Consider the following 24,857-nt stretch of genomic DNA (forward strand, 5'->3'; position numbering starts at 1 on the left):
ATATGCCCTGAAGCCATTTATACTGATTGGAGATTTACTCAAGGCCTATCAAGTAAGACCATCTGACATACTGAAACATTGACCAAGTTGTGAAACAAACCTTTCCTTCTTAAAATGCTGTGTTTGTACACAAATATTTATGTGCATATTTGCACACACGTTCTTCTAAATATGGGAATATCTATTATGTGAAATAGGTTAAAATAATTTTAACTTTTTATTGTCACCTTAGCTTTTTTTGTTTTCATAGAACAGCATTATTAGGACATGAGGTCAGTGTGGCTTCCTCCCAGCAACGTTTCTGGTTAACAAAACTCATAAAGGATATTCTAGAAAGAAGTGGGGGCCCAGATCATCAGCTATGTGACTTCTACTACATGGTCACAGCTACTATGAAATAACTCCCACAATGCCTGTAGCCCGTGCCTCTCCCTTACCTGCTGCCTTTAAACTTCTTTACACTGATTTTATCTGTGAGTGACAGTATAAATTGGTAGTCCCAGGCAGACATTAACATCTCAGTTAAAGAAAGAGTTTACCAGGCTGCTAGATGCTAATGGATCAATTAGCATCAATATCCATGTATGTGCTCTTTGCTTGGCAATGCAAAGTGGCAGAACTAAGCTTAGATCAAAATTAAAAAATGCTTAAACTAAGTCTGATGTGTTGGGGATAAAAATATGTTCATAGAAAAGGAAATAAATGCCTCAGGTATCACACAGCAATTTGTTAAGCTGAGATGAATGGGCTGCAAGTCTGGAGATTTGCTTATGACTTCCTAGTGTAACCAAGATCAAAACTGGATGAAGATTCTTAAAAACACCATGAAAATGTGACTAGATTTTTGTGCAGTATTCATTTTTAGTGTAATGCATTATCCTTGAGAATGGACCACTAAAATGAGGTAGAGTATAAAATTTTCCCGTTTCAGGGTAGTAGAATTATAGGATCTTGATCTACTGACTTGTAGGGGATGGAGTAGAAGCTGAAGCTGGATGAGAAATAACAAGCAAGAGGCTTGAATATAATATTAAGAGTATGCAACAGAATATCTGACTCACTTCTGCAATCTTTGACTCTTGCATACCATCACTGATCTCTTTGTTGTCATCTCTCATTGTAGCAATAATTTAAGATCTCTGGGACAAGTACCTCCCATTTTATTTGTAACTGCAATGCCTCTGAGGCTGTATAAATAGTGCTCTGATTGCAAGGTAGAGAATTCTGTGCTTTCAGAGATACAAAATGTACTTATAGGCTGGATGCCCTCTGAGGTATCAAGTCCCATATCTGCCACTAGCCCTTTGATCAGCTCTTCTTGTTTGGCACTGTTCAAGAGCTTAATTTCTGGGTCTCTCTGATATTAAAGACACTCATCTTTGGTGTCAAGAGTGAGAGTTGTAGCAGAAAGGGAAAAAGGTTACATTGTAAAGCCCCTAATTCTGATCTGCAGAACAGCTAATCATTCTGGGTCTGAAAAAGAATTTGGGGAGATTAAGCAGCATTGATGCAAGCTGGCATGTCGATTTGCTTCCAAATAAAACCTTATTCAGATACAAATCAAGCCAGCCATTTAACCTTCCAAGTAAGGGACAAAACAGTCTTACAAAGAGTGTTCACCTTGCCTTGGGTTCACCTTGTCTGTTATTAAGATGGCAAAGCCATGAGGTTATCATTCTTGACTTGTTCATGTCATCAAGACCATGGACTTGTCAGGAGAAGAGTCCAGCAGTCAGACAAATGTTCCACTGCAACAGTCTGTGTCAGGATTAAGTCCCCTGTGTCCCCTTTCACACCTCACTCAGTAATTGTTTCCTAGTTGATTTAGGGCTGTGTGCCCCTGCAATGGTCAGGTCACTAAACCAGTTGGCAGATTGAGTTGAATGAGTGCCAATGAAAACACAAGAAGAAGGGAAGAGAAAATCTGCAGCTAGAAGTGAAGGAGACAGCAGGATCTCAACACCTGTGACAAGTGATCCTAATCCCTGCTGTGGCATTAGATTTTCTGAAGCAGTATCTTAAAAAACCTGTTTCTCTGCTGGCCCAGAGGGTCCAGAGCTGTGTATGACATGTTTGATGTGAGGCAATGTATTCTTCTCTCCATCATCTCCCATCTGAGAAACAGGTGATGAAGCCATAATAAACTTAGAACTCAAGATTCTTTATTCTTCCGTACCTGTTTTGTCTTGTTAGTTGATGTCAGTGCTGTGAGGGGAAGCAGTATGTCAATATGGACAGGATGCACTGAGCTGTAGTCTCCTTAATTAGCCTTCTGCCAACTCCATGAAAGACCCTGGAGAAAAGAACATGTCTAGTGACTATATTCACAGAGTTCAGTCTCCTTTTTCAGTGCCTCTTGGAAAATTCACAGCTAAATGTGAAAACTGGCTTCTTTCTCATGCTTGGATTTTGATCTGGCTCTTTTCAAAGTATAGAAGTATATACTACTCAGAGTACAAGAAGGATGTTTGCAGAGTATAAGAAGGTTGAAATCAGTGGGTTTTCTGGAGTTCTGCCATTTTACTCGCTATCTAAATTGTTCCAGTGACTTTATTATGCAGGAGAACATGGACAAGGCAGATCTGAGTATAATAAAAAGGGGAAAGCTGTGCCAAATCAGCACCTGAATCAATGAATTTAGTCATCTGACATCTGTTTCACTTGTCAGGTAAAAAAAAATAATTATGCAATTAGCTGAGATACATGCCTACAAGAAATTGCAAATGTTTTAGTAGGATTGCAAAGCTGGAAAGCTGTAAGCTGTGCATTTTTCTGTGCAAGTGCTCTGCAGCTGGGGGGAATCTACATGCTCACAACCACTGAACAAATGTTTATAACTTAAATATTTGTTTGAGAGAGGGTATGTAATCAGATAGCAAACTTCCTAAAGAGCTGGTTAGCACACAGATTGGGCTTTCTTTATAAAGGTTTCTAAAATTCATTGTAATGGGTGAGGAAAGCTGGCTGACGTTTCAGAACTGAGTGCTGATATAAAAACTCTCTCATTCATGCCCCATGGGAATGTGAACATTCCCTGGAGTTTAAATCTCTGGTGAATTTTCTGCTATAGCTATATAGCAGCCTAATATTCCTGTCAGAACAGATTTGCAAATGACCCATAAACCAAAGAAGAAACTAAAGCTGAAAGGATGCTCTGGGCAATATCATTTTCTTTACTGACTTTTTGACTCAGTCTGAGTCATTGATAACGGTTTTTGAATGCAACTTCTATTCAAGGTTAATAAAGAAATCAGGATATGCAGAGAAGAAAATGTTGGCTTATTAAGAAAAGCAGTTAATTGTTATCACATAGTAATGAGATTTCATTGGTTTCCATGACATTTGGTCTAGGCTGTGAAGGGAATCTCACGAAAGAAGAGGGATGTCCAGCGTACCAAGAACAGGACACACTGTGTGTTACATCCTGGCTATGCAGAGTAAGCCAGCCAGCACTAGAGGGACAAATGTCAACATTCATAAAAACTTACATGCATTGGTCAGTGGTCTTAGCTTAAAATTATAGAATCATCTTTGTTGGAAAAGACCTTTAAGGTCCTTGAGTTCAACTGTTGACCTTGTCCAAGCTGACAGAAACCGTGTCCCAAAGGGCCACATCTATGTCATTTAGATATCTCCAGGGGTGGTGGATCAGCCACCTCCTCAGCCTCTTGTTCCAATGCTTCACAGTCCTGCTGGTGGTGAATTTTTTCTGAATATTAGTCCTTGCTCCTGGGGAGGTGGGGCAGTCACAGAGAGATCCATGTGCTGTGCAGAGCAGGAACTTGTCCCACTTGCCTCTGTCCCTTAACTGTCTCTGCATTTCCTTCAGGTTCCCCCAGTTTGGGAAAGCTCCCTGTGCATGATTGTCCCAGCACTGGAGCTGCTCACTTCAGTGTCCAGGGGTTACACTGGCTAAAAACTACATGCATGGCTGAAATTCAGTCTGTCTGCATCTGTACTTCAGGCACTTGAACTGAGGCGAGGGGCTGCCCATTTACTGTATTGTCTTCTGTGAATTAATGAAAAATTTCGGGCTTCCAGCAGCTTGAATCCTCAGGAGAGACTTCTCTTGACTCCAGGGAGCTTTGGAGAGAAGGTGCAGCATTGTTTGGCAGGTTTTCATGCAGCAGTTCAGAAAAGACTTAGTGCAAGTCAGTTTAGAGAGATATTTCTCAGTGACAGTGTATGAAAAGTTGCAATAAACATCCCTCTTATTCAGGAACTTTGAAAGTTAACAAAAACAGAAAAAGTATACAAAATGTATTAAATATTCTTTAAAAACATAGCAGCACAGCTGGTGACCTGAAGGAGCCCTTCCACCTCCAACTTCCAGTAATGTAATCTCTGCCTCAGATATTTTCTCAGACTGAGTCATTCAGCTGGATGGATTTTAACCTTATTTCTAAAAGGAGAGAATCACTGTATTCAAAGCTATTCAGGGACTGGGACTGAAATGTCACAAAGTTCGTGTTTGACAACAACACTTTCCTTTGTTGACAGTGTGTCTATAGCCTGATTGTCTCCCAGAGAAGATACTTGGCCCAGAAATATGTCATAGGAAGAAAGAAATTCCTCTGTTAGAGATATTGCACTTGAGCATTTGAGCCTTGGCACAGGCTTTCGTAAGTCTTTTAATGAATGTGCTGTTTAATTGCCTTTTGCCTTATCTTTCCATGATTGAAAGTGAAGGTGAGAATAGTTGCTGTACTTATGATATTCAAAGGATAACTCAATGAATACATGTGAGGTAATAAAATTTTCCAAGGATCATTTGCCCCACAGAAATCGATGTTAGAGAAATGTAATTTTCATTATGAGATTGATGTAAATTTGATGCCAATTATTTCTAAAGTAAAAAAACCCTAAAATTCACAAATCATTTATACAAATGTTAATAATTTCCCTGCTTTTGAATGTTAACAATTGAGTGCATCATTATCCATTAGAATTTGGGAAAATGAGGGAAAAGACATCCCTGACAATTTTTTTTTTTTGATGGAACAGGTACAATAGAATAATATAATGAGAACTTATTAAGGAAATACTTTCCAAATTATTTTTCAATAAAAGGTCCTAGCAAAGTCTGCTATTTGTCATGTTCCTAGCTCTAATTCAGTGAATTCTGTTTTATAAAGTGACAGTTCAGCTGGTGAGAGCAGCAAATACCTTGAGAGACTCAAGAAGATTAAGTAATTATTTGAAAAAGAATGTCTTCACCACATTCAATAATTATTACAAAATCACACCACTCATAATCCTGAGCACCATTTGATGACCCACTATAGTTAGGAGGAACATCTTTTAGTTTATTGACATGACAATATCAATCTATCCTCTCTTCCTCTTCTGGCATCTGGATGTTAAGTGTATGCTACTGGATCCTCAAGGATTTTATTCCCCTGGAACAAATGTGGCCTCAAGAGGAGGTTTCTCCTGCTGGTAGATTGAGGGGAGAAGAAAATTCAGCATGAGCTCTGTGTGATTTGGTCTTATTCACAGCCAAAGTATTCTTTTAGCAGGGTTAGTGCATCATCTAGAGAAGGATGCATTTTTGTTTTGAATGCTCCATTTATCTGTAATGACTGGACTTAATAACATATTTATAAGCAGGGGTTATGGTTAGAATTCATTGCCAAGACCTCTAACACTTTTGATTTTTTGCCTCTGTGTTTTTTTCTGACCGCCAGTCCTTGATTGTTTTCTGCTTCTGGTTGTGTCTCCATAACAAATGACTGCCAAGCACCTTGGGCTGTCAATTTCTAGCATGTTAACTACTTCCTAGTAACTGTCCACATGCTCACTCCAACAGTGTGATAAATTTCATGGTGCTTAAGCCTGACTGAGAGTGAGGAGGAATAGGTACACATGGGAACCTAATGTACAATAAATAAGATAGTTATATTGCCTGTGGGAATTGACTTATATAGCCATAGGTTTTTTTCTTTTCTAGCCTTCTCATTGCATACAGTTTTTTCATTCACCCCACACACATGCAGTGAAATTAAACTGGTGTCTTTCATTGGTGTGATCCCTGTGTTTTGGGGTTGTTAATACTTACAGTGCACAAACAAAATATAACTGACCCTTTTATGACTCCAGCTGACTATGACAGCAAAGATCCAGATTAGCAGGGACTTCACAGTGTTCTCTGCCTCCACCTCTGTTCTCTCTGTTTTTCATACCAACCATATTTGTTGTGAAAGGTTTTTCACTGCATGTAATTCTGGTATATTTGTCTTAACTGAGAATGTTCTGAAATTTCACTTCAAAATGCAGTCCTCCTCTCTAGCTTCTGACTTACCAAGCCCTTTCTGTAGTACAGTTGTTAGAATCTGTTTCCTCAGCTTTCCACTTTTTCCCATGCTTGTGTGATTTCTCTGCAGTGATTCCAGAGCGTGTTCTTTCAATCACTAGCTTACCACATCTTGGTTTCTTTATGTATTAAATGAGCTGCCACCTGAAATTATGTTGGGGGCACTGTTTAAACTTCTACACAAAAGAGAAATCAGTTGCACTGTATTATGCAGTTGCCCCCTATGGCATTGGGGATAGTTTTCTCAGGGGCCAGAATGGTCTATTATTTGGTTTTTGTTTCTGAGGTGAACTGTGGTTGGAGAGAAAGCTTAAGCTGGAGATGTTGAGTGCAAATGTAGAAGTAGTGCTGGGAGCATCCAATCAAACAGCCCCATCTGTATCACTGAGCAACAGACAGACCTGGACATTAATACCTGTCTGTATCTGGAGTGCACCCTCCAGGAAGTTGTGTGAGAAAATGCTGGTAATGGATGATCCTGTTTGACACTGCCTGAATGGTAAAAAATGCTAGTTTTGCACTCCACTTGCATCCACTAGACATTAATAGAAAAACCAGACCATTAGTAGGTAACTCAGGAGTTCTACAGCATAGTAGCTATAAACACCTAAGCATTGTGATCCTTGGAATCTTTAATGAGGGGTTAGATCATGCAGAAACAACTGGAGAAATACTTACTGAATATTAAGCAGCATGTGGAATAGCAAGAAATGGGCAGCACTGGAATTTTCCATGGCTGAGGATATGATTGTTCCTAACTTATTTTCCTTTTCATCAGAAGCAGCCCCATTACAGTCAGAATTGCATCATTAGAAATACTATTGATCAAGTTCTCATTAGCAGTCATTGGCACTCAACAGCCATTGTTGCATGTGTTATCAGCACTGCTGAAGCTGATGCTGATCACTGGCTTCTGATAAAGAAAATACAACTCTGTCTTTGAAGCCAACTAGTTGATTGAGTTAAATTGCTTCCATACTCCCCATAATTAGGAGTGAGTTATCAAATGGTTTAACATCTAGCTCTGAGAAGCCATTAAAGCATTACAGGCTTAGTCCAAGTTTCCTTTGTCATCTCATGAGTAATAGCACTGCTTGAAGTCGTTAGTGCCTCAGTCTGTCAAACATTCATTGAAGTTTGGTGAGCAGACACCCAAATACCTGACATGAAGTATGACACAAAGGGCAGTTCATGCTCTCACAGAACATTGCTAAGGACAGAAGAAGATCTTTGACTCCACGGCATCAAGTCACTAAAAATACCATAAATTCTATAGTCTAACACTGCTGCTAAGTATGATTCCTCTCTTTCTTCATTAGAGGATTGCTTCTGAGCAGTTTTGGCAATTAGTTTAATAATGAGTAGGATTCTGATTTGGCAAGATCAGCTACACAGCTAGGAAGGTCACTTTAAAGTACCCACCCTCGTTCACTCCTTTAGAAAAAAACCCCTAAAATTAGAGTACTTTTTAATGCTTCTCCTTGTATGCTCAATTTTAAGCAGAAAGATAAGTTCTGTTATAGCAATATTCCAACAAAAATCCAGCGATGCTTTGTCCTGGTCTGTTTTTAATAACTAAAATGTCTATTGTGCAAAAAGCCTTCTTGCAAGTTCCACCACTGTGTGGCTGCTGAAAGCTTTAGTCACCTTATTAAAAATCTGAGGAGGGTTATGGATTGAAGTTTCCATCAGCATCTCACAGACAGGTGCACTCAGCCTTAAAGGAGGCTCTATTTGGAGATGATAACATGGAAACATAAAACTTGCTGTAGTATTTCTGTAAAACCAGCATTCTTGAAAAGAGTGGATTTCGTTGGTGAAACTGTGCACTGAGTGATGAAGACAGAAAGGTGAAGCTTCAGTTGGTTCAACCCTTAATAATGCCATTAACTTCTAATCTCGCTCTATTAACTTCAGTAGGCTTTTGCACCAGCTGAGGTTCTGTTTTATAAATTGGTTTTCTGTGTGTATTGAGCTAATTGATCATGCCTGCTGTGATGGTATATGAAGACAAACCAAGGATGCCAGTCCTTTGCTTTAGACATTGTAAAGGTGGATTTGATCATGAGCTGAAGGTGGGGTAGTAACAAAATCTCAGCAGATTGATGTATCATACTCTTTTTGCCATGCTTATTTTAAAATCTGGGGGAAATTGTTGATTTTAGAAGAAGGAAAATTGCATGGAAAGAAAGAGACAAAAAGAGATGTTGAGGAGGAGAAGCATCGGCAACTCTGAAAGCTGGAGTAGTGAAAGAAAAGAGCACTTTACTTTTTACACTGCCATGCACCTTGGATGTCACATGGTATGTGCAAGGAGGGAAATGAGGCATGGGGCATCCTTTCTTCATAAATATTGTGCTCTTGCAACATCTCAGCGTGACCCAGGACAGCTTCCATGTCCCTGTGTCTGAACAAGCTCTGGAGGTCACCTCTGTGAAAAAACATCTGTACTGGGTCTCTGGCAGCTGAACAATGCTGCCCTTGCTTAATGTGAGCTCAGTGCTGGCACTGAACTTGCTTAGATGTCAGGGGTGGCCTGTGGCACTGTGGTTCCATTTGAGAGCCTGAACTGTGCTAACCAGACATTGATAAGAGAATTGAAAAATTCAGCGCAGTAGCTACCTAGGAGCATCAGTGAAAGACTGTGTCACACAGTGATTTTACACAGTCATCAACTGTTGCACCAAAACTGATAAGGAAAAACAGTGTTTTATTCTGTTGCATAACTACACTGAATTCCCTTAACAAGAACCAATACAGAAAGTAAAGAGAATTATTTACTGTTGGAGGTGGAATTCTTTTCAGGCACGTTCAGTATGGATAATTTGAGTTCATCAACTGCAACAACAAAAATGAAAAGCCAAGCTAACAATTTGCAAGCAGATGCTAATTCCCCAATTGTTCATGCAACATGGAACATAATTTGAAGTGATTATAAAATTAATGCATTAATACAAAAAAACGCTTTGGAGAGAAACAGATCAGATAAATGTGCATAAAAAGAATTAGCTGTAGACATAATTAGTGAAGCTTTGCTTTATTCACAGTGAGAGGGAAAAAATAAAACTAAACTAAGTAGAAATTTTAGAGAACATTGAAGAATTAGCATGTAAGAAGCCAAAATGAAATGAAACATGGAGCTCCATCAAAGCTAACACATAGACACATGCTTTGGAATTAAAAGGTACAAAAAGTGTCATGTCATCTGTTTGGGAAAGGCAAAGTTACTTGTGTAAGGAAGAATTTCCAGCTGTATGAGCACATGTCCTGGTTAAAGATGACTCAGAGCTTGGAAGCAGGTTGTTGGTAGAACAGAGCTGTGTGCCATGAATCTGAAGAGACCTTATGCTGTATGGTGAGAAGTGGAAAATTAACAGACCAGGTCAGAAGGTTCTGTGCTGTGTTTGCTGCTTTCTCCTCTGAGTCCATGATTGTTTTCACAGCTGTCATAGGGTAGGAAAATTGACCTGATTCACACCTGCAAGAAAGAGACTTCATTCATATTCCATTCTAGTCCCTGTACTCATTTTTTTTCCCATCTTCATGCCTAAAAATCAAGAAGTAGCAGAACCAGGTGTACCATGACAAAGTTGATATTGATCCGGTGATGTATGCTCAGCTGTTACAATCATCTGTTGTGTAGATGTGTGCTGGTAGATAATTACTTGAAAGCAATTCCATTTAAATCTAATAAGAAAATATCACTAAGAACCATTAGATTGTATAGCCACGTCCCAAGAGAAAAGAATTGTAACTCAGTGGAGAAATTGTTGTGCCAGCTCTGACGATTATGTCGATATGTTGGGAGTCTTATAATATATATATTTTCTAAGGTTGTCAGCTGAATCAGTTTTAAATTGGAAAGAATTTAAATCTTTGTTAAAATAAAGTTTCTAGATTTGAGATATCCATAGAAAAGCTTTTAAGGAGTAAACAGTAACTAATAACCTCCTTCCCTTACCCTAAAACCAGCAAAAAGATAAACAAAAATCCTATGTGAAATGAGATTTTTATGAACAACTCTTTGAAACCAGATTCTTCTTTTTCAGTTAGTTAAGTTTTAAAATATTAAGTCTTTAGAAAACACGTGAGCAAAGTAAATGGAAAAAAATTCTTCCACTATGTGAAAAATAGCCCGTATTATTGCAGACAATTCAGTAAACTTCCTGCTCTTTTTTTGCTGTGTATAACTGTTCATTTTATTTCACAAAGATTCGGTACAATTTCAAGAAAAAATGATGTCTAAGTCAAAAGATACTCTTTTTGCAAAACTTTGATAATTATCCTGAAAAACCGTACTTTTACTTTTCCTCCTATTTCTACCATCCAGAACATTTATTTTGGATTGCAACTGAATACTCTGATTTCTGTCTTGTTGCACTTTCAGTTGAGATTCTCACTTTCAGAACACAAAAGCAGCAGATGCTAAAGGATCTGATATTTGCCTCAGACAGGTACAGTGCCACCAGCTGCACTGAAATCAGTCCCAGGCATTTTGCCAGTAAAGGGAAAACAGATGAAGGAAAATTAGCAGTTTCTTACTATCCCTACCTGGGTTTAAGCAGCTTCTATTCAAACTTATTGCTGAGTTCCAAAGGGTTTATGAGGACTTTTCTTGCTGGAAGCACAGTCCCCACCTGAGAACTGATGGATTTTTTTAAGCACTTTGGATAAAATCAGGCATGTTCATTGAACAGTTTCAGCTGGTGGGTTTTAGGTGGAACAAGATGAGAACATCTGTAGGAAATGGAGGGATAAGGACATTGTGCAGAGAGATGGAGGTGAGCAGGTGTGGATATTAATGTCCTTGGGACCAGCAGGCCACCTCTGCCCAGTCTGAGGTGCACTTGATTTGTGATGTTCCCTCCCTTTGTTTCTTCACTTTGGGTGTGCTACAAAATGTAGGCAAGAGTAAGAACCCTGAAATATTAAACAGCACAGTGGCACACAGGTGCCAGGGCTGGCCTGAGGCAAGTGGCATAGCTTGAAACCATTGGCTGTGGAACGAAGTGTTCAGTGAATTTGACCATCTGCCCAGGTTGGCATAACTGTCATACGGGATCCTAGAAGGGTTTGGGTTGGAAGGGACCATAATGATCACCCCATTCCAACACCCCTGCCATGACCAGGACACCTGCCACCAGGCTCACCACCCATCCAGCTTGGGTTGGAGCCCTGCCAGGACTCATCGTTTGGACTGTGCATTTATCACTTACCCTCCATGGAAAAATTGCTCCCTTGGTGACCCTCTTTTCCCTACCCCTTTTGTCACTCTGCTTGGGTTACCACACTTCTAGGCTGAAAGTTTCCTCCTGCTTTCATTAGGATTAACAGCCCTTAGGGCCTGGTATTTGGGGCTGGGAAATGCTATTGTTTGTAATACACTTAGAGCACAAGTGGCTTCTTTCTTTTTGTGCCATTGATTGATTAGTGGAGTTTGTCCAAGTAATTTTCCCTCTTGATATGTGCGCTTTACTTCCCTAGCACAAAGTTGGTGTGAAGATTAACTAATTAATCCCATGAGATTCTTTAGTGAGGAGAGTGCCTTACTGAGCAACAGAACAAAGTAGGGGCAATATGTATGAACACAGCTCATTCCAGATGATTCTACAAAGCTGAGGATCTTTTTCTCCCCTAAGCAAGTAAGACTGTAAGAATGTCTCAGCTTATTTTTTTTTCTCTGTTCAATACAATGCAGAACATCTGTTGCAAAAGAATGGATAATTAATAATTAAAATTAGATTGCACTGTCCAAAATAAAGTGCCTATAGTGCTTGTAGATTTCCTGAGTATTTTTGCCTTTGTCTCTTTATTTCTTCTCAAAGCATAATAATCAGTCATTGATATGGATTAGATTTTATTTCAGTATGGAAGTTTCTACTGTGTTTTACTTAAGTTTTGAATAATATATTTTCAAGCTGGTTATGGTGATAAAGCTTTTTATGTAAAGGAATGTAAAGGAAGAGAAAGCAGAGTGTAATAATAAAGAAGCAGAAAAAAGAAATATTCATTTCATGTCAGGTTACTAAATTAGACCCATTCTGTGGAATGAAGAGATAAAAATCTAGAATTTGATTTGAGGGAGATTTGAAAAACCAAGAAGCTTAATCTTTTCATGTTCCTTCCCCCAGAACTGATTGCTCCAGAGCTCATGTTTATGCCTGTGATTAGGAGCTGAGCCTGACGAGTTCTATTTTCAGCACTGCTATGGGATCCCAGCAGGTGAAACTAACCTTGGTGTTTTGGGCTCATACTGCACTCCCAGCTTCCAAAGCTCTTGCTAAGATACACTTTTAAGATAAAAGGAATGTAAAATTGAAGGTGTTTTTGCTTATTCTAGAACTGACATAACCCCAGGTATTTAAAACTAACACTGAATGAAAACTAAACAGTGTCAGATTGGATAGGCCCAAAGAGTTTGTGGAATCTCCACCCTTGAAGGTACTTAAATATTGACAGGACAAGGTCCTGAGAACTTATCTGTACCTTTGAAACTGGCTCAGTGTGAAGGAGGAGTTTGAAATAAATGACCTTTAGATGTCTTTATGTAGCTAAATTAAATAATTTAAATTATAAATCACTGTATAGTTCTAGATAAGGCAAAAGTAACTCAGAAACATCCTGCAGTAATCTCTAAGTTATATTAATGAGAGGATTATTTTATTGTTTTTAGAATTGCATTTCTATTTTTTGGTAAGGATGACGCAAAGGAGAGCTTGTGTCCTTTTTTACAGTCCTCATTAAAACACTAGGTGCACTAAGTCAGGTAAGGACAAAACGTGGAATTTTTTTTTTTCATTTAATTCTGGCTTAATGGAAATGGAAGCTGGACTTAAAAAAACTGAGATTTAAGAAGTGACACTAATCTTCAGTGCCTCCTTTCTCCCCCATCTCATCTTTTTTCATCCTTTGATTAATTATTACCTCGAAGCAAAAGTATATATTTTGATAATTCACCCTGGCTGCTGGGATTGTGACTTTCTCTTGAGAAGGTGAAGGTCGGTGTTTCTCTGTGCACAACCCAGCCCACAAGCAGTGACTCAGCAGCTCACAAAAACCCTGAGATGCTGCAACTTCTTCATCTTTAATGGATAAAGAGAAGTAGCTGAATCTATTCAGGTCTGGTCCAAGGTGAGGCACTTTTGAGAACCGGGTTTCTGCCAGAGCCCAGCTGCAGAGAGAGGAGGCTGTAGGTGGGGACCTGTCCCCTGGGTGGACATCCCGAGGCTGAGGAAAGAGCTTGTGGGGGTGCACTGCCCTCTCTTGGATTTCAGCAGGAACAGGAACATTCCCACCCCAGTGGTGCTTTCAGAGGTTTGCTTTAGAGGAAGGAAGGATTGTTTTTTTATGCTGCACTTAGGAAAAATCTCTTCTCTGCGCCTCTGGATTTTCTGTGTACCCCCATTCATATCAAATAGGATTAAGGGAGAGAACAGCTGAATAACATCTGCACAGGTGTCTCAGCCTCATGTTTGCTTCTCTTGAGTCTTTATGGCACTGACCCAACCCTACACCTGGGGCTTTGGTGATATATAGTACACACCACCACATAAAATATTTCTAAGTTGTTGTTCATACATGCACTCACTCCTTCTATCCAGGAAAACAACCACAGATTATTCCCACAGATAATAAAAAATACAGCTTTTATGGCTGCTTTATTCTGCAGTCACTTTTGGCCTGTTATGAACATCTTGAATAATACAGAACAGGTAAATGGATTTTTTTTTTTTTTCCATCCACTAGCCAGCTTTTTATGTCAAACAACATTCATCAAGACGCCAAATGCAATTCTCAACAATTCTTTTATTAGGAATACTGTGCAATCTCAGCTTTCAAAAATATTGGCAGATGGTAATTTTCCTCTCTTAAAAGATAGTCCTTTGCCATCTAGTATTCTGGTGACAAGAGATTGTCTTACCACTCAATGAGCACTAAATCTTTCATGGGTACAAACAAGATGAATTCACTGTCTGAACCTTTCGCCACTTCATTTCTCTTACATTTAAACAGCCAAGATTTGAGGAAGATGGTCATATCCTACCAGTTATGCACCTCCTGTGGGTTCCTGGGGGAAGTGATGATAGTTTTCACTCTGGATCTGGATTCAGTTGGAATCTGAATTACACTGTCTGGTCATCATGACTATGGTTTTCTTTGGGGGTGGCTTGAAGCATGTTACCCTCCATATCAGCAATGTGCAAGCTGATTTAATGAGTTTGGGTTCTGTGTCTTTGTATGAATAAGAACTTCTTTCTTTTTAAGTCACTGAATAACAGTTCCAAAACAGCTTGTTCCAGACATTTTCCTTGTATTGAAAAGGTCATTTCTACTTCTGCAACCATTCTGATCCAGGTCATCATTCAAAGGCAATATTCTTCTTCTTTTCTTCAGTGTTAGAAGTGTAATTCTGTCACTGAAGTCTTTTCTTTCCTTACAAAATTGCTGCACTTTCTGAGTTAACAAGAACTTCTGGCAATGAAATACTCCACAGTGCCTCAATTGAATTATTGGTGTATTATTTTAATGGTGTCTTAATGAAATTGCTCAGCAACTAACCTTGTCTTTTAGCTGGCATTAGAGACAGCTTCAAAACTGTCAGCTCTAGCTCATGCCATATTTTCATTTAGGTGCTCATACTGTTACCCAGTGTATCTGAAGCAGAAACTTGGGCCAGATTTTAGTGGCATTATTCATGTGCACACTTCTACAGCAGCTGATGTTAGCCCATGAGGAAATATTTTTAAAACTTAATAAACTCAGTCTCCTTTTTCCCTATTAGTATCCAATTAAATGCTTGTGTTATTTCTTTTGTAATTTTGTCTCCAATTTGTTTGCTCTTGCAAACACTACTGCTTCCAGCAACACAATCCTGTAAAAGGAACAGGTCTAATTTGCTTTACAGTAGCACTGCATTTATTTCAGTATTTCATGACCAAAGCAGTTCCTTCCTTTGAATTGTTTCACTTTCTATCTTATTCTAGGTTTTAAGAAAGCTTAAACAATGAATGAGTTCAATTAATTAAAAGCAGAGCACGTTTCTTTGAATGCATGTGTGGAGTGCTGAATCTGGAGGACCAGACTCTCTTTGCTCACACTTTCACAGTTATACATGCAAACTTTCACACTCACACACTCTTGTATTCTTGTACACTCATGCACACTCACACTCACTTGAGAAAGGCAATCCAAATTCAGAAGTGGTATGTAAAGTGGATAATGAAATGGTATTTCATTATCTTGGGATTCCACAGCACTGATCCTCTTGCTATCAGTCACCACGTGAAAAAAACAAACTCCACAACCCTCTTAAGTTATGCAAGTGACATACAGAGAAACTGGAAAAAAATGAAGCTTTTTAGAGAATTTAAGTAGGGAATGCTTTTGTTAGGAGTAGGACATTTCTGGTTTCTGTTGCTGATTTCCTCTTTGCTGAGTTTTATTACTTGTTCTTTGTGGGTCACCAGGGTTGGGTCTATGCACGAAGCTTGTAATAGGTAAGGAAGGTGAAGGTTCTTTCAGTGGATTTGACCTGATTTGCATTTTATCCCCATTTCTGGTCAGATGATATCTGTTGGTACCTCAGAAGTGAATGAAAAAAACATGTGACTGCATGAAATGGATTTCATGCAGTTCCATTTCACTTGCAGTATGCTCTTTCCTAAGAAGCATCAGCAAAAAGCTGGTCCAACTAGAGATGTGAGTGGCCAAAATAAAAGACTGAGAGCAATTCTGGACATTTTTTACTAAGCCACTAAATATAGCATTCACAGCAGATTTATAAGACTCACAGTTCCATCTCTAGAAGCAAAATCAGAGTTCCCTTGCTAAGAATTCCTGGGTTTCTTTGTGATGACAGTAATAATACATGTCATTGTCAACGGCAATGTCATCAGCAGACTTAGCACTGAAAAAGGGGTCTGAAAAAAGTGTGGACTGTTTTAAAGTCCATAAATTATGTTTGGTTTCCATTTGTTATTTCTATGAAAATCAAATCACGTTTCTCCCTTCCTAGAAGGGAAATGATTAATGGATGCCTTGCATTTGGTTGCAAAAGACTGTGTCAACTGTATTGGCTTTTTTTTTTTACAGAGGTAAAAAACCCATCCATCTGGAGCAATAGGAAGTGCAGTGTGTGCTTGCTCTGCCTGGTGTGAATAAGCAGATTCTGATCATTGCTGAACACTGATCTAAACAGAGAGTAATCATTCTTGCTTGGGAGAAGTAGTCTTTGCTCCTACTCACTCTTCACTTTCATTTAATGTAAGACAGTAATAAAACGGACCAGAGGCACTCTAAGGTTGGTCTCCCACTGCAAAGGTCTTTTGCTGGAAGTGAGATGCAGATTTTTCTAATTCCTGTGTTAATATCTTAATTTTGTAATGGTGGAGGTAGTTTAAAAACTGTCAGTGTGAAAATCATGGGCCCAAGTCTTTACAAACAGCCCAACCAAGCTGGTAATGTTCTCGTTGTGTAGGTAGGTGGGGGCAGGTCATTTCTCTCAGGTAACAAGCAATAGGATGAGAGGAAACGGCCTCAAGTTGCACCAGAGGAAGTTTAGATTATGTACTAGGAAAAACTTTTTCACTGAAAGGGTGATCAAGCATTGGAACAGGTTGCCCAGGGAAGTGGTGGAGTCACCATTGCTGGAAGTGTTTGAAAAGTGTGTGGATGTGGTGATTAGGGACACGATTTAGGAGTGGACTTGATAGTGTTAGACTAATGGTTGGACTTGATGATCTTAGAAGTGTCTTCCAGCCTTTATCCCATGGCAATTTCACATCCTTTGGCAAGGGAACCTTGCCTCAAAAATCTTGACTTCATGAGCTAGGTTGCCTTTCCCTACAGGCTCTAAGGACCTGGATAAATCTGAGGTGTGATTTTCGTATGCCAAAGTCATATTGATTTCTTTGTGAATCAACATCATCCAAAAACACGGTGTTAGCTGGGAAAGCAGTAAGGTGCAGTGTCAGGCACTATAAAAGCAGAGCATGAAGTTTGATGGAGCAGCTTGCATTTCAGGAAATCCAGCATGCTTTCTACAGTGAAGCCCAAAATGAAAAAAAAATAAATTCTTTCTAATCTCTTTATCTTAGGTATTCTTAGCTATTAAAGTTTATGGCGTTTAAACTTAGATTAATTTTTGTTATTATTTCTGGTTTGGGTTTTCGTGTTTTTCTTGTTCAACACGTTTGTGTCTGGTTGTACTTTCCGTATAAGCAGCTGCATAAATGGGTAATAGACTACCTCAAAGCAGAAATTGGGTTAATTTATTTAAAAGGAGATTCTATAGAGTACTTACTCTGTATTTCCTATGCTGCAACAAAAAAAGCATTAAAATTAATCGTACTTTCCCTCCTTTCTCATTTATATTCCAGGCAACTTCGGCAATAAACTAAACTGATGTGACTGCATCTACATTAGCATGTAGTGCAGCTCAGTGGAAGGGTGTTTGTAGAATGAAATGGTTGATGTTGAGATGACATCTGCACTGTTGGCGTTTTGGAGGTGGAGGGTCTGACTTCAGAACAGTGCTGACATGGTCCCTGTGATCCGAACACCCAGAGCAGAGGTTGGTTGGTGCACTCCTGAGGTGTGTCACAGTCATTGAATGGTTTGTGTTGGAAGGGACCTAAAAGATCACTTAGTTCCAGCCCTCTGCTGTGGGCAGGGGATGTTCTGGTTTAGTTCCCTTGAAAAAGAATGCCTTTCCTGTGCTCTGAGATCTCTGTGGCCTGAGTCAGAACACAAGGACTTGATACAGATGTTTCCCCAAAATTTTGGAGGGCTGATTTCAGACACACACTCCCGGTGTGCTCTAAAAGGTTTATATAAATACACACAGCCTTTCCTTCTTGTTTTGACTTACTTTTCATGCAGGTATCAACTTATTCTACTTATCCAATAAATGCTATCTTTTGGGCTTGTAACTGATTATTTGCACACAGATATGTTGCAATGAAATTTGCTTTTCTTATCTCATAAAAGACATGGTTCTTCAGCTGCGATGCGAGCGGTGACTGGCTCTAACTTGTTTTGCTTTATGACAAGCGAGCAGAGTGATTAGCAGTACAAGGTACAACAGTGGACCAGATAATGCTGAAAGCTGGTCTCATAGCTAGCAATCTGAATGGTGGATAGAGTCATCCATCAACTCCCTGCCCTATCTCCCACCCTCTGTGTGCCCTCGCATAAATTCACCTCAGTTCTGCACAGTTCTGCCACATCTGAGGTGCTGTTGGCGTATGAAACAAAACTGGTGTGTCCTGAAGCACTTTTACCTGTAGGATGGCTGGTTATCACAGGGCAAAGCCAAGGCTTTTGGAGACCAGAGAGTCCTGAAAACAAAGTGCTAATAGCCCAGGGTGGTAGTTAGCAGATTAACAGTGTTTGAAAGTCTGTTTAGGCACTTAACATTTATTGATCGGGTGAAGTATTAGGTGCTTCAGTGCCTCAACAGTTTCTCCCTCCATTCCCTTTTTAAGAAATGCAGAAAAGATCACTTTCACACTTCAGAGGAGTGCCCTGGCAGCCGATGTGTCAAGGCACTGATGTGCTTGGATGTGACAATGATGAGGTCAGATGAGTTCCTTGCCCAGGTAGAAGGAATGTGAGACTAGAGTGGATCTTGATTAACAACTTGCCTTAGAGGCACAATCCAAAGGCAGTGACAAGACTCTTATTAACTTCAGGGAGCTCAGATCAAGCCCATTGATTTGTGCTTATTTCTGCTCTAGTTGCTCTAGTCCAAATTAATGCTGTGCTGTGATATTTCCAAATACCAACATAAACAAAATCCACTCGAGAAGGAAGTAATAAAAACAGGAAAATCATAATGCTTGAATCACAGTACTAAATCAATAAACGTTAAACAGAGGAACCTGGTCCCAGAAATTAGTGTGATAAGAAAAAGTAACATCACAAATTTTGGCTTCAGAAGCTGGATAGGCTACTTAGTGACAGTATCTTATATTTATATATATTGATAGCTTGATTATTAATCCTTTCTGTGCAACTTATATAATTTATCAATCTTTAGTTTGGAAATCACATTAATTGTATACTTGGAATATTTGAAAGTGTTAAATGAAAATAAAAAATGTTTAAAAATGCACATTTTCATTACTGATTTCTGAAGTAAATTTGATATAATAGGAAATTCTACCTTTATGCTACAATGGAAACATTACCCTGTTTTATGTTAGAGATATAGTGGGGTTGTGTAACTGGTCTGAGATTATTCAAGATCTGAAAGTTCAGGGATTTTGCAGAACCCCAAGCTTCTAAGTCAGAGGCCATGTTATACTACCAAGGAGGTTTCTAGAGACAGAAATAAGATTTGGCAGCTGCTCAATAATGAAGGATGTATTCTGTGTAGATGATATGTGTATTTACACCTTCACATACAATAGTTCTTTAGCAGCTGCTGTCTCACAGACACCAGATGCTATGCTTCCTTATAATTCCTGGGTTGCAAGTTAAGTTGTGTCTAACTCTGCCTGCCTAAATGAAAGAAGAGAAGGAAATGGAGTGTGTGATTTTTGCAGTACTCAGACCCAGACAGGAATTTGTTCTGAGAAATGCCAGGTGTGGATATTTTCATTTCAGTCTTGTCTAGAAACAGATCAGTGTTTTCCATTTGCAAAGCAACTTAGAAAAAATAAAATAAAAATGCTAATGATTCTAGCCTTTAATACTTTTCCAAGGTAAATAGTCTTTAAAACTTTTCATGTTTTTCAGTCATGATGCCTCATTCCCATTCCTTAGGGGTATTACTCTGTTGCTTGCTGAAATACTGTAACAATCTCTTTTTACTGCTCAGACCTATATATTCTCTGGTGCAGAGACACATGAGAGGAGTAACTCATTATTGCCACTGATTCATCAGCATTGCAGACCAATTAATACCACAGCTAATGGTGTGAAGTAGCTACTACAACTCTAAGCCATGTATCTTTTGTCACTCCTATACTAATGCTCCTGGACAAAGCTAGAAAGCAAATCTACTATGCAGAAATTATTTTTGACACACTACCAAATCTATAATTCACAGCACAGTAGAAACTGGAGGTGGAAAGAACCCAGCACATTATCAAATGTGTTCTCGTGCCAAAGCAAGACTGCTTGTTGCAGACAGCCAGGTTACGATATTTTAGGCAGTGAAACTGCCTTCTCTGAAATTTCTGCCAGAATCTAACAAAACCCACCATTAGAGATCAGTCTCTCTCCTCTCTCTGTGCTTTGGGTTTCTTTTCTTAGCAGCTAACTTTTTGTCTGTCGCTCCAGTAGATCATTCTTGAAAACCCTAGCAGCCCACTGTGCCTGCCAGATAACTTTTGTGCTCTAGTGTTAGAAATTTCAGGTTTAATTTTTCAAATAAGCTAAGCACAGCTTCACGTAAGTCTGGTTTAACTAGTGGTAAAGTCATTCTGCCTATTTGATCGTATGATCTGTGTTTATATACATAGCTGAAACATACTGTTTTCATTACTCAAACATTGGCTACAGTAGTTTTGACGTTACACTGAAGCATTTTGTAACAGTCATATCTAATAAGATTCTCTGAAGTTCCTAGCTGCTTGCTTAGTTTTCCATCTGACTCCTCTTAACCACTGTATTTTCATCTCTCCCTTCCATATAGATTATGCTGCTGACTGATCCAGAAGTTGAAAGCAGCTTATTAATCAGTTCTGATGAAGGAGCCACCTATCAAAAATACCGTCTGAACTTCTACATCCACAGTCTGCTCTTCCACCCCAAACAGGAGGATTGGATCTTAGCCTACAGCCAAGATCAGAAGGTAAGAGTTGTGGGTTTGCTTACTCAGAGCTTCCCCACCTCTCTGTGCCACTGCTGCAGAGCTTTCAGGGCAGTCTTCAGGGGGGTGATACCTTTGGAAATGCCAGTTTGGTATTTCCAAGCAGAAAACATTGACCGAGCCTCGGTGTAAAGGTCAAAGTAAAGGACGTGGGCATCTGCTGTGTTCCTGGGGCCTGGCCCTCTATTACTGTTCTGGCAGTCTGTGTTGATTCATCCATCCTTTTGGCAATATTGTGTGACAGGCAGTGAGCAGAGAAGACAGCTAGGATCCTTCACAAACCTCTAATGAGGCTTTTGGCCTCTTATTCGACAATTCTCTTCCTCCAGCTTAGTATCAGCTCCAAGAACAGTATAAGACACTCCTTGTTCCTCTCTGGTTGGCATATTTTCAAGTAGTTTTTGATTTTCTAAGAGGAAAAAGTAGCAGTGAATCAATTTCCTTTGAAGTCCAGTTCCCTCAGTATGGGTAATCCATCAGCCAGATAAATATGCTGTGAGATTTGCCTTCATTTTTTGCTGCCCAGCCTAACACAACAACACAGGACGTTTTTTGTGGAGAACTCATTGTTGGAATTTTTTGAAAATCAGACACATCAGTACAAGTCAGTTTTGTTACAGTGAAGGACTTGATAAACCTCAATCTGTTTAGTTCAACAAAAAGCATATTGAAGGAAAACTATATTGTTGTGAATAAATATTTCAGTGGGGAAGACAAATCATAGGAGAAACCATTTCAATTTAGTGATGAAAACTTCTAACAAAAATTGATGGTTAGGAGTCAATGGCACATAAACTCAGATGTAAAGTAACTAGCCTTTGGAGCAAACTGCTCAGAGAAATTGCACATTTCAAATCCTGACGTTTTAAAGTTTTTTGAATAGAACTGGAAAAATACCAGAAGAGTTTGTTGAGCTCCCAGGAAGGGTAGAAGAGTAAAATATCTTGACATTTAGCATACAGGCTTTTACACAAAATAATTTAGTGTTCTCCTTTTTGTTTTGTGTATGATGAATCTCTGAGAATAGAAACTATAAATATAATCAATAAGCTGATGTCTGAATGGTTCGGGTTATGCGTTAATGTGAGGATCAACCTAAAAGTTTGAAATCTGTGATGTTTTCTGTGTAGTTAATTATAAAATAATTAAACTACCAATTATCATTTTGCATAAATTAGGCTTGTTGTTACTCTTACTGTAAATCTGAGGGAAACAAAGGAAAAAAAAATAAATAAGGAAACTAAGGTCTCAAAATAATCATATTGAAACTTTTGGAATATTTTCTTCCTTCACTCAAAACCAGAATCATTCCAGGACTGTTGCTTAATACTCTTTGCAACTGAGAAATGCATCTTACCTCCTGATTATTTCTGCACAGTGCAATACTCTTCACTCACCCCCTCCCATAGCATTTTGTAAAGTGTACTATGGTTATACTCTGCTCAGAGGAACGTGCAGATTAAATAATGTCTGTGTTCAGTATGTAGTTAGACAAGGCCAAAATGCTTCCTTTCCCTTGTGACTGTTGAGTTCTCTGGACTGATACAAAACAGAACAGGATCTGGTCTCTGATGTCTTTTTAGGACCACTGGAATGAAAGTTACTGTGTTTAATAACAGGAAATTTATTACATGAAGATCAATGAAACTTTCAGTGGGAGCTTTGTCAAGTAGGATATAGTAGAAAATTCATTCCAATCGCTAGGGTATCCATTCTGGTCAGGAAATAATTCTGAATTAGAGACCATACAGCTAGGGCATATTTAATTGATGATTGATGGCTACCAAGAAGTCTGTCATCACTATTTCATAGGAAATGCCCACTATTCCACAGAATCCCAAAAGACAATCTGGATATAAGAACAAAGGGTCCCACTGTGTGTTAACATGAATTTATGGGGTTGGTGTTGGAGTTGTGTGTGTGAGGTGTTTTGGGAAAAAGGATATGGGCTGTATTATAAAATTTTTTGGTTATGGATTTGATTAGCAAATGGAATAACTGTTGGTAATTCAATTCTGTAGTTGCAAGACAAAAATCAGGTAGCAGAAAGTCTGTAGATCTGTACCAATTAACTCTAAAATAGAAATTTGAAAGGATACTGAATGGGTATGAATCACAGCCCTGGTTCCTACTTTAAAGCCTAATGGATAAATTTTCTGACTTCAACAAGCTTTGCCCAAGAACTGCAGAGGGTAACCAGCAGGCAAAGAGTATTAATCAGCTTGGACTAAATTAAAGGTAACTCGAACTAAGGGTCAAGTTCAGCCTATGGCTAAGTGTAAATGACTCCCTTTGGTTTCGTGCTAGTGTGTCCAAAGGCAGAATTTTCTCAGAGTAATTAAGAGGTCCTGCAGGTATTTAGATAATTGCAATGGGAGCTGAGGGGTGCTTTGCAGCAAATGACACTGCTGTTAGCTATTTCCTGATCTTGTGCTAAGGCCATATTTAAAGGAAGAGAATCCATTACTCCTTGGATTCCAGGCACTGTGTGCATAAGGACTTGAGTCACCCAAGGAGGCAAGGGAAATACATCTGCATGGTAGGGAATTTACATTTTGATGCCACTAACTTTGATGCCACTGACTGAAGAGGCTGTGAGGGTTTTCTTGATGGGGACTTGGAAGAGTAAATTGGATTTTGACCAGCTAGGATTGGTGCAGTCATTTAATTTTGCTGTTGACAGGAGGGAGGTGATAATCAACTAGAAAACACTTTTACATCCTTCTAGCAAGTCACTTGATTGTTATCATCCATTTGCATCCTATCATTGCAGCAAATTGGATGGGGAAAATCAGGTGGTGAATAGATCAAGAGGTGGAGAGACAGGAATCACATTGGAGCTGGAGAGACAGGAATCACATTGGATCTGGACTGTTCTGGTTCTCAGGAGCTGTCCATCCAATTGAGGATCGATGAGGACAAAGCCACCATTAGTGGATGCCTCTCATTGCTCTGTTGTAATAAACAGTAAATGGGTCACACAGAATCATCCCTCAATCTCTTCACAGCCCACTTAGTCTGTTACCATGATAAGATCTTTTCTTGTTTGTTTGAATAGGGATTTACTCAATAGCAGGGAAATCTGTTTTAACTGAAGAAATTTTATGTCCCAGTTTCTTGGGCATTGATTGTGAGTGAATGTGGTTAATTACTGGGGTTCAGCTGATGGACGATAACTCGTTAAGCTTCAGTGGCTGTGTTGCTTTTGTTCACATATCTTTCTCCCATGTCTCTGCCTTGGGCAGTGGGCTTGAATTACCACAGCTGACAGACCAGTCCCTAATTCAGTCATGGCTTTTTCCTGCCAGTCTTGAGAAAAAAAATAATAATAAAAAAAAAGAGCAGCAAACCATCTGCTGCCTGCACTAATTGCTTCATGATTGCATTAATTGTTCTGGCTGAAAGTACAGTGGTTACTTGGCTGATTCTTGCCACATAATTGCAGAACTACTGCACGCTTCTCCATTTTCTGCATAAAGGAGTTACAAATCAGAAGGAAACTCCAAACACAGTAAAGCAGTGCTTGTGAGGCAAAGGCTTTTTGGAGGTCTTGTACATGTAAGCTCTCACGGGTTTAATCAGCTTGCTTGTAGAATGAGGGGCTGCATTTTATGGGAATATTACTTATGTATTACTGTGTAGTCTTCAAAAGTGGTTTGCTGTGTAATCAGACCGTGGAATATAAGAGCCTCTAGTTCATGTGGAGACATCTTCTGCTATTCAGAT

The 24,857-nt window shown here is 39.1% G+C and overlaps 1 protein-coding gene across 2 annotated transcripts in view; it reads left to right on the forward strand.

Moving 5' to 3' along the window:
* The window catches only part of SORCS1 (sortilin related VPS10 domain containing receptor 1), a 262,302-nt gene that overhangs the window by 135,573 nt on the left and 101,872 nt on the right, over positions 1 to 24,857 (forward strand). For both annotated transcript variants that reach the window (XM_023929827.2, XM_023929828.2), the window contains exon 4: positions 20,955 to 21,113. In XM_023929827.2, coding sequence (XP_023785595.2) covers positions 20,955 to 21,113 — 159 coding nt within the window. The remainder of the gene's footprint in view (positions 1 to 20,954; positions 21,114 to 24,857) is intronic.

Source organism: Cyanistes caeruleus, chromosome 8 (genome assembly GCF_971803275.1).
Source record: "Cyanistes caeruleus chromosome 8, bCyaCae1.hap1.1, whole genome shotgun sequence".
NCBI lineage: Eukaryota > Metazoa > Chordata > Aves > Passeriformes > Paridae > Cyanistes > Cyanistes caeruleus.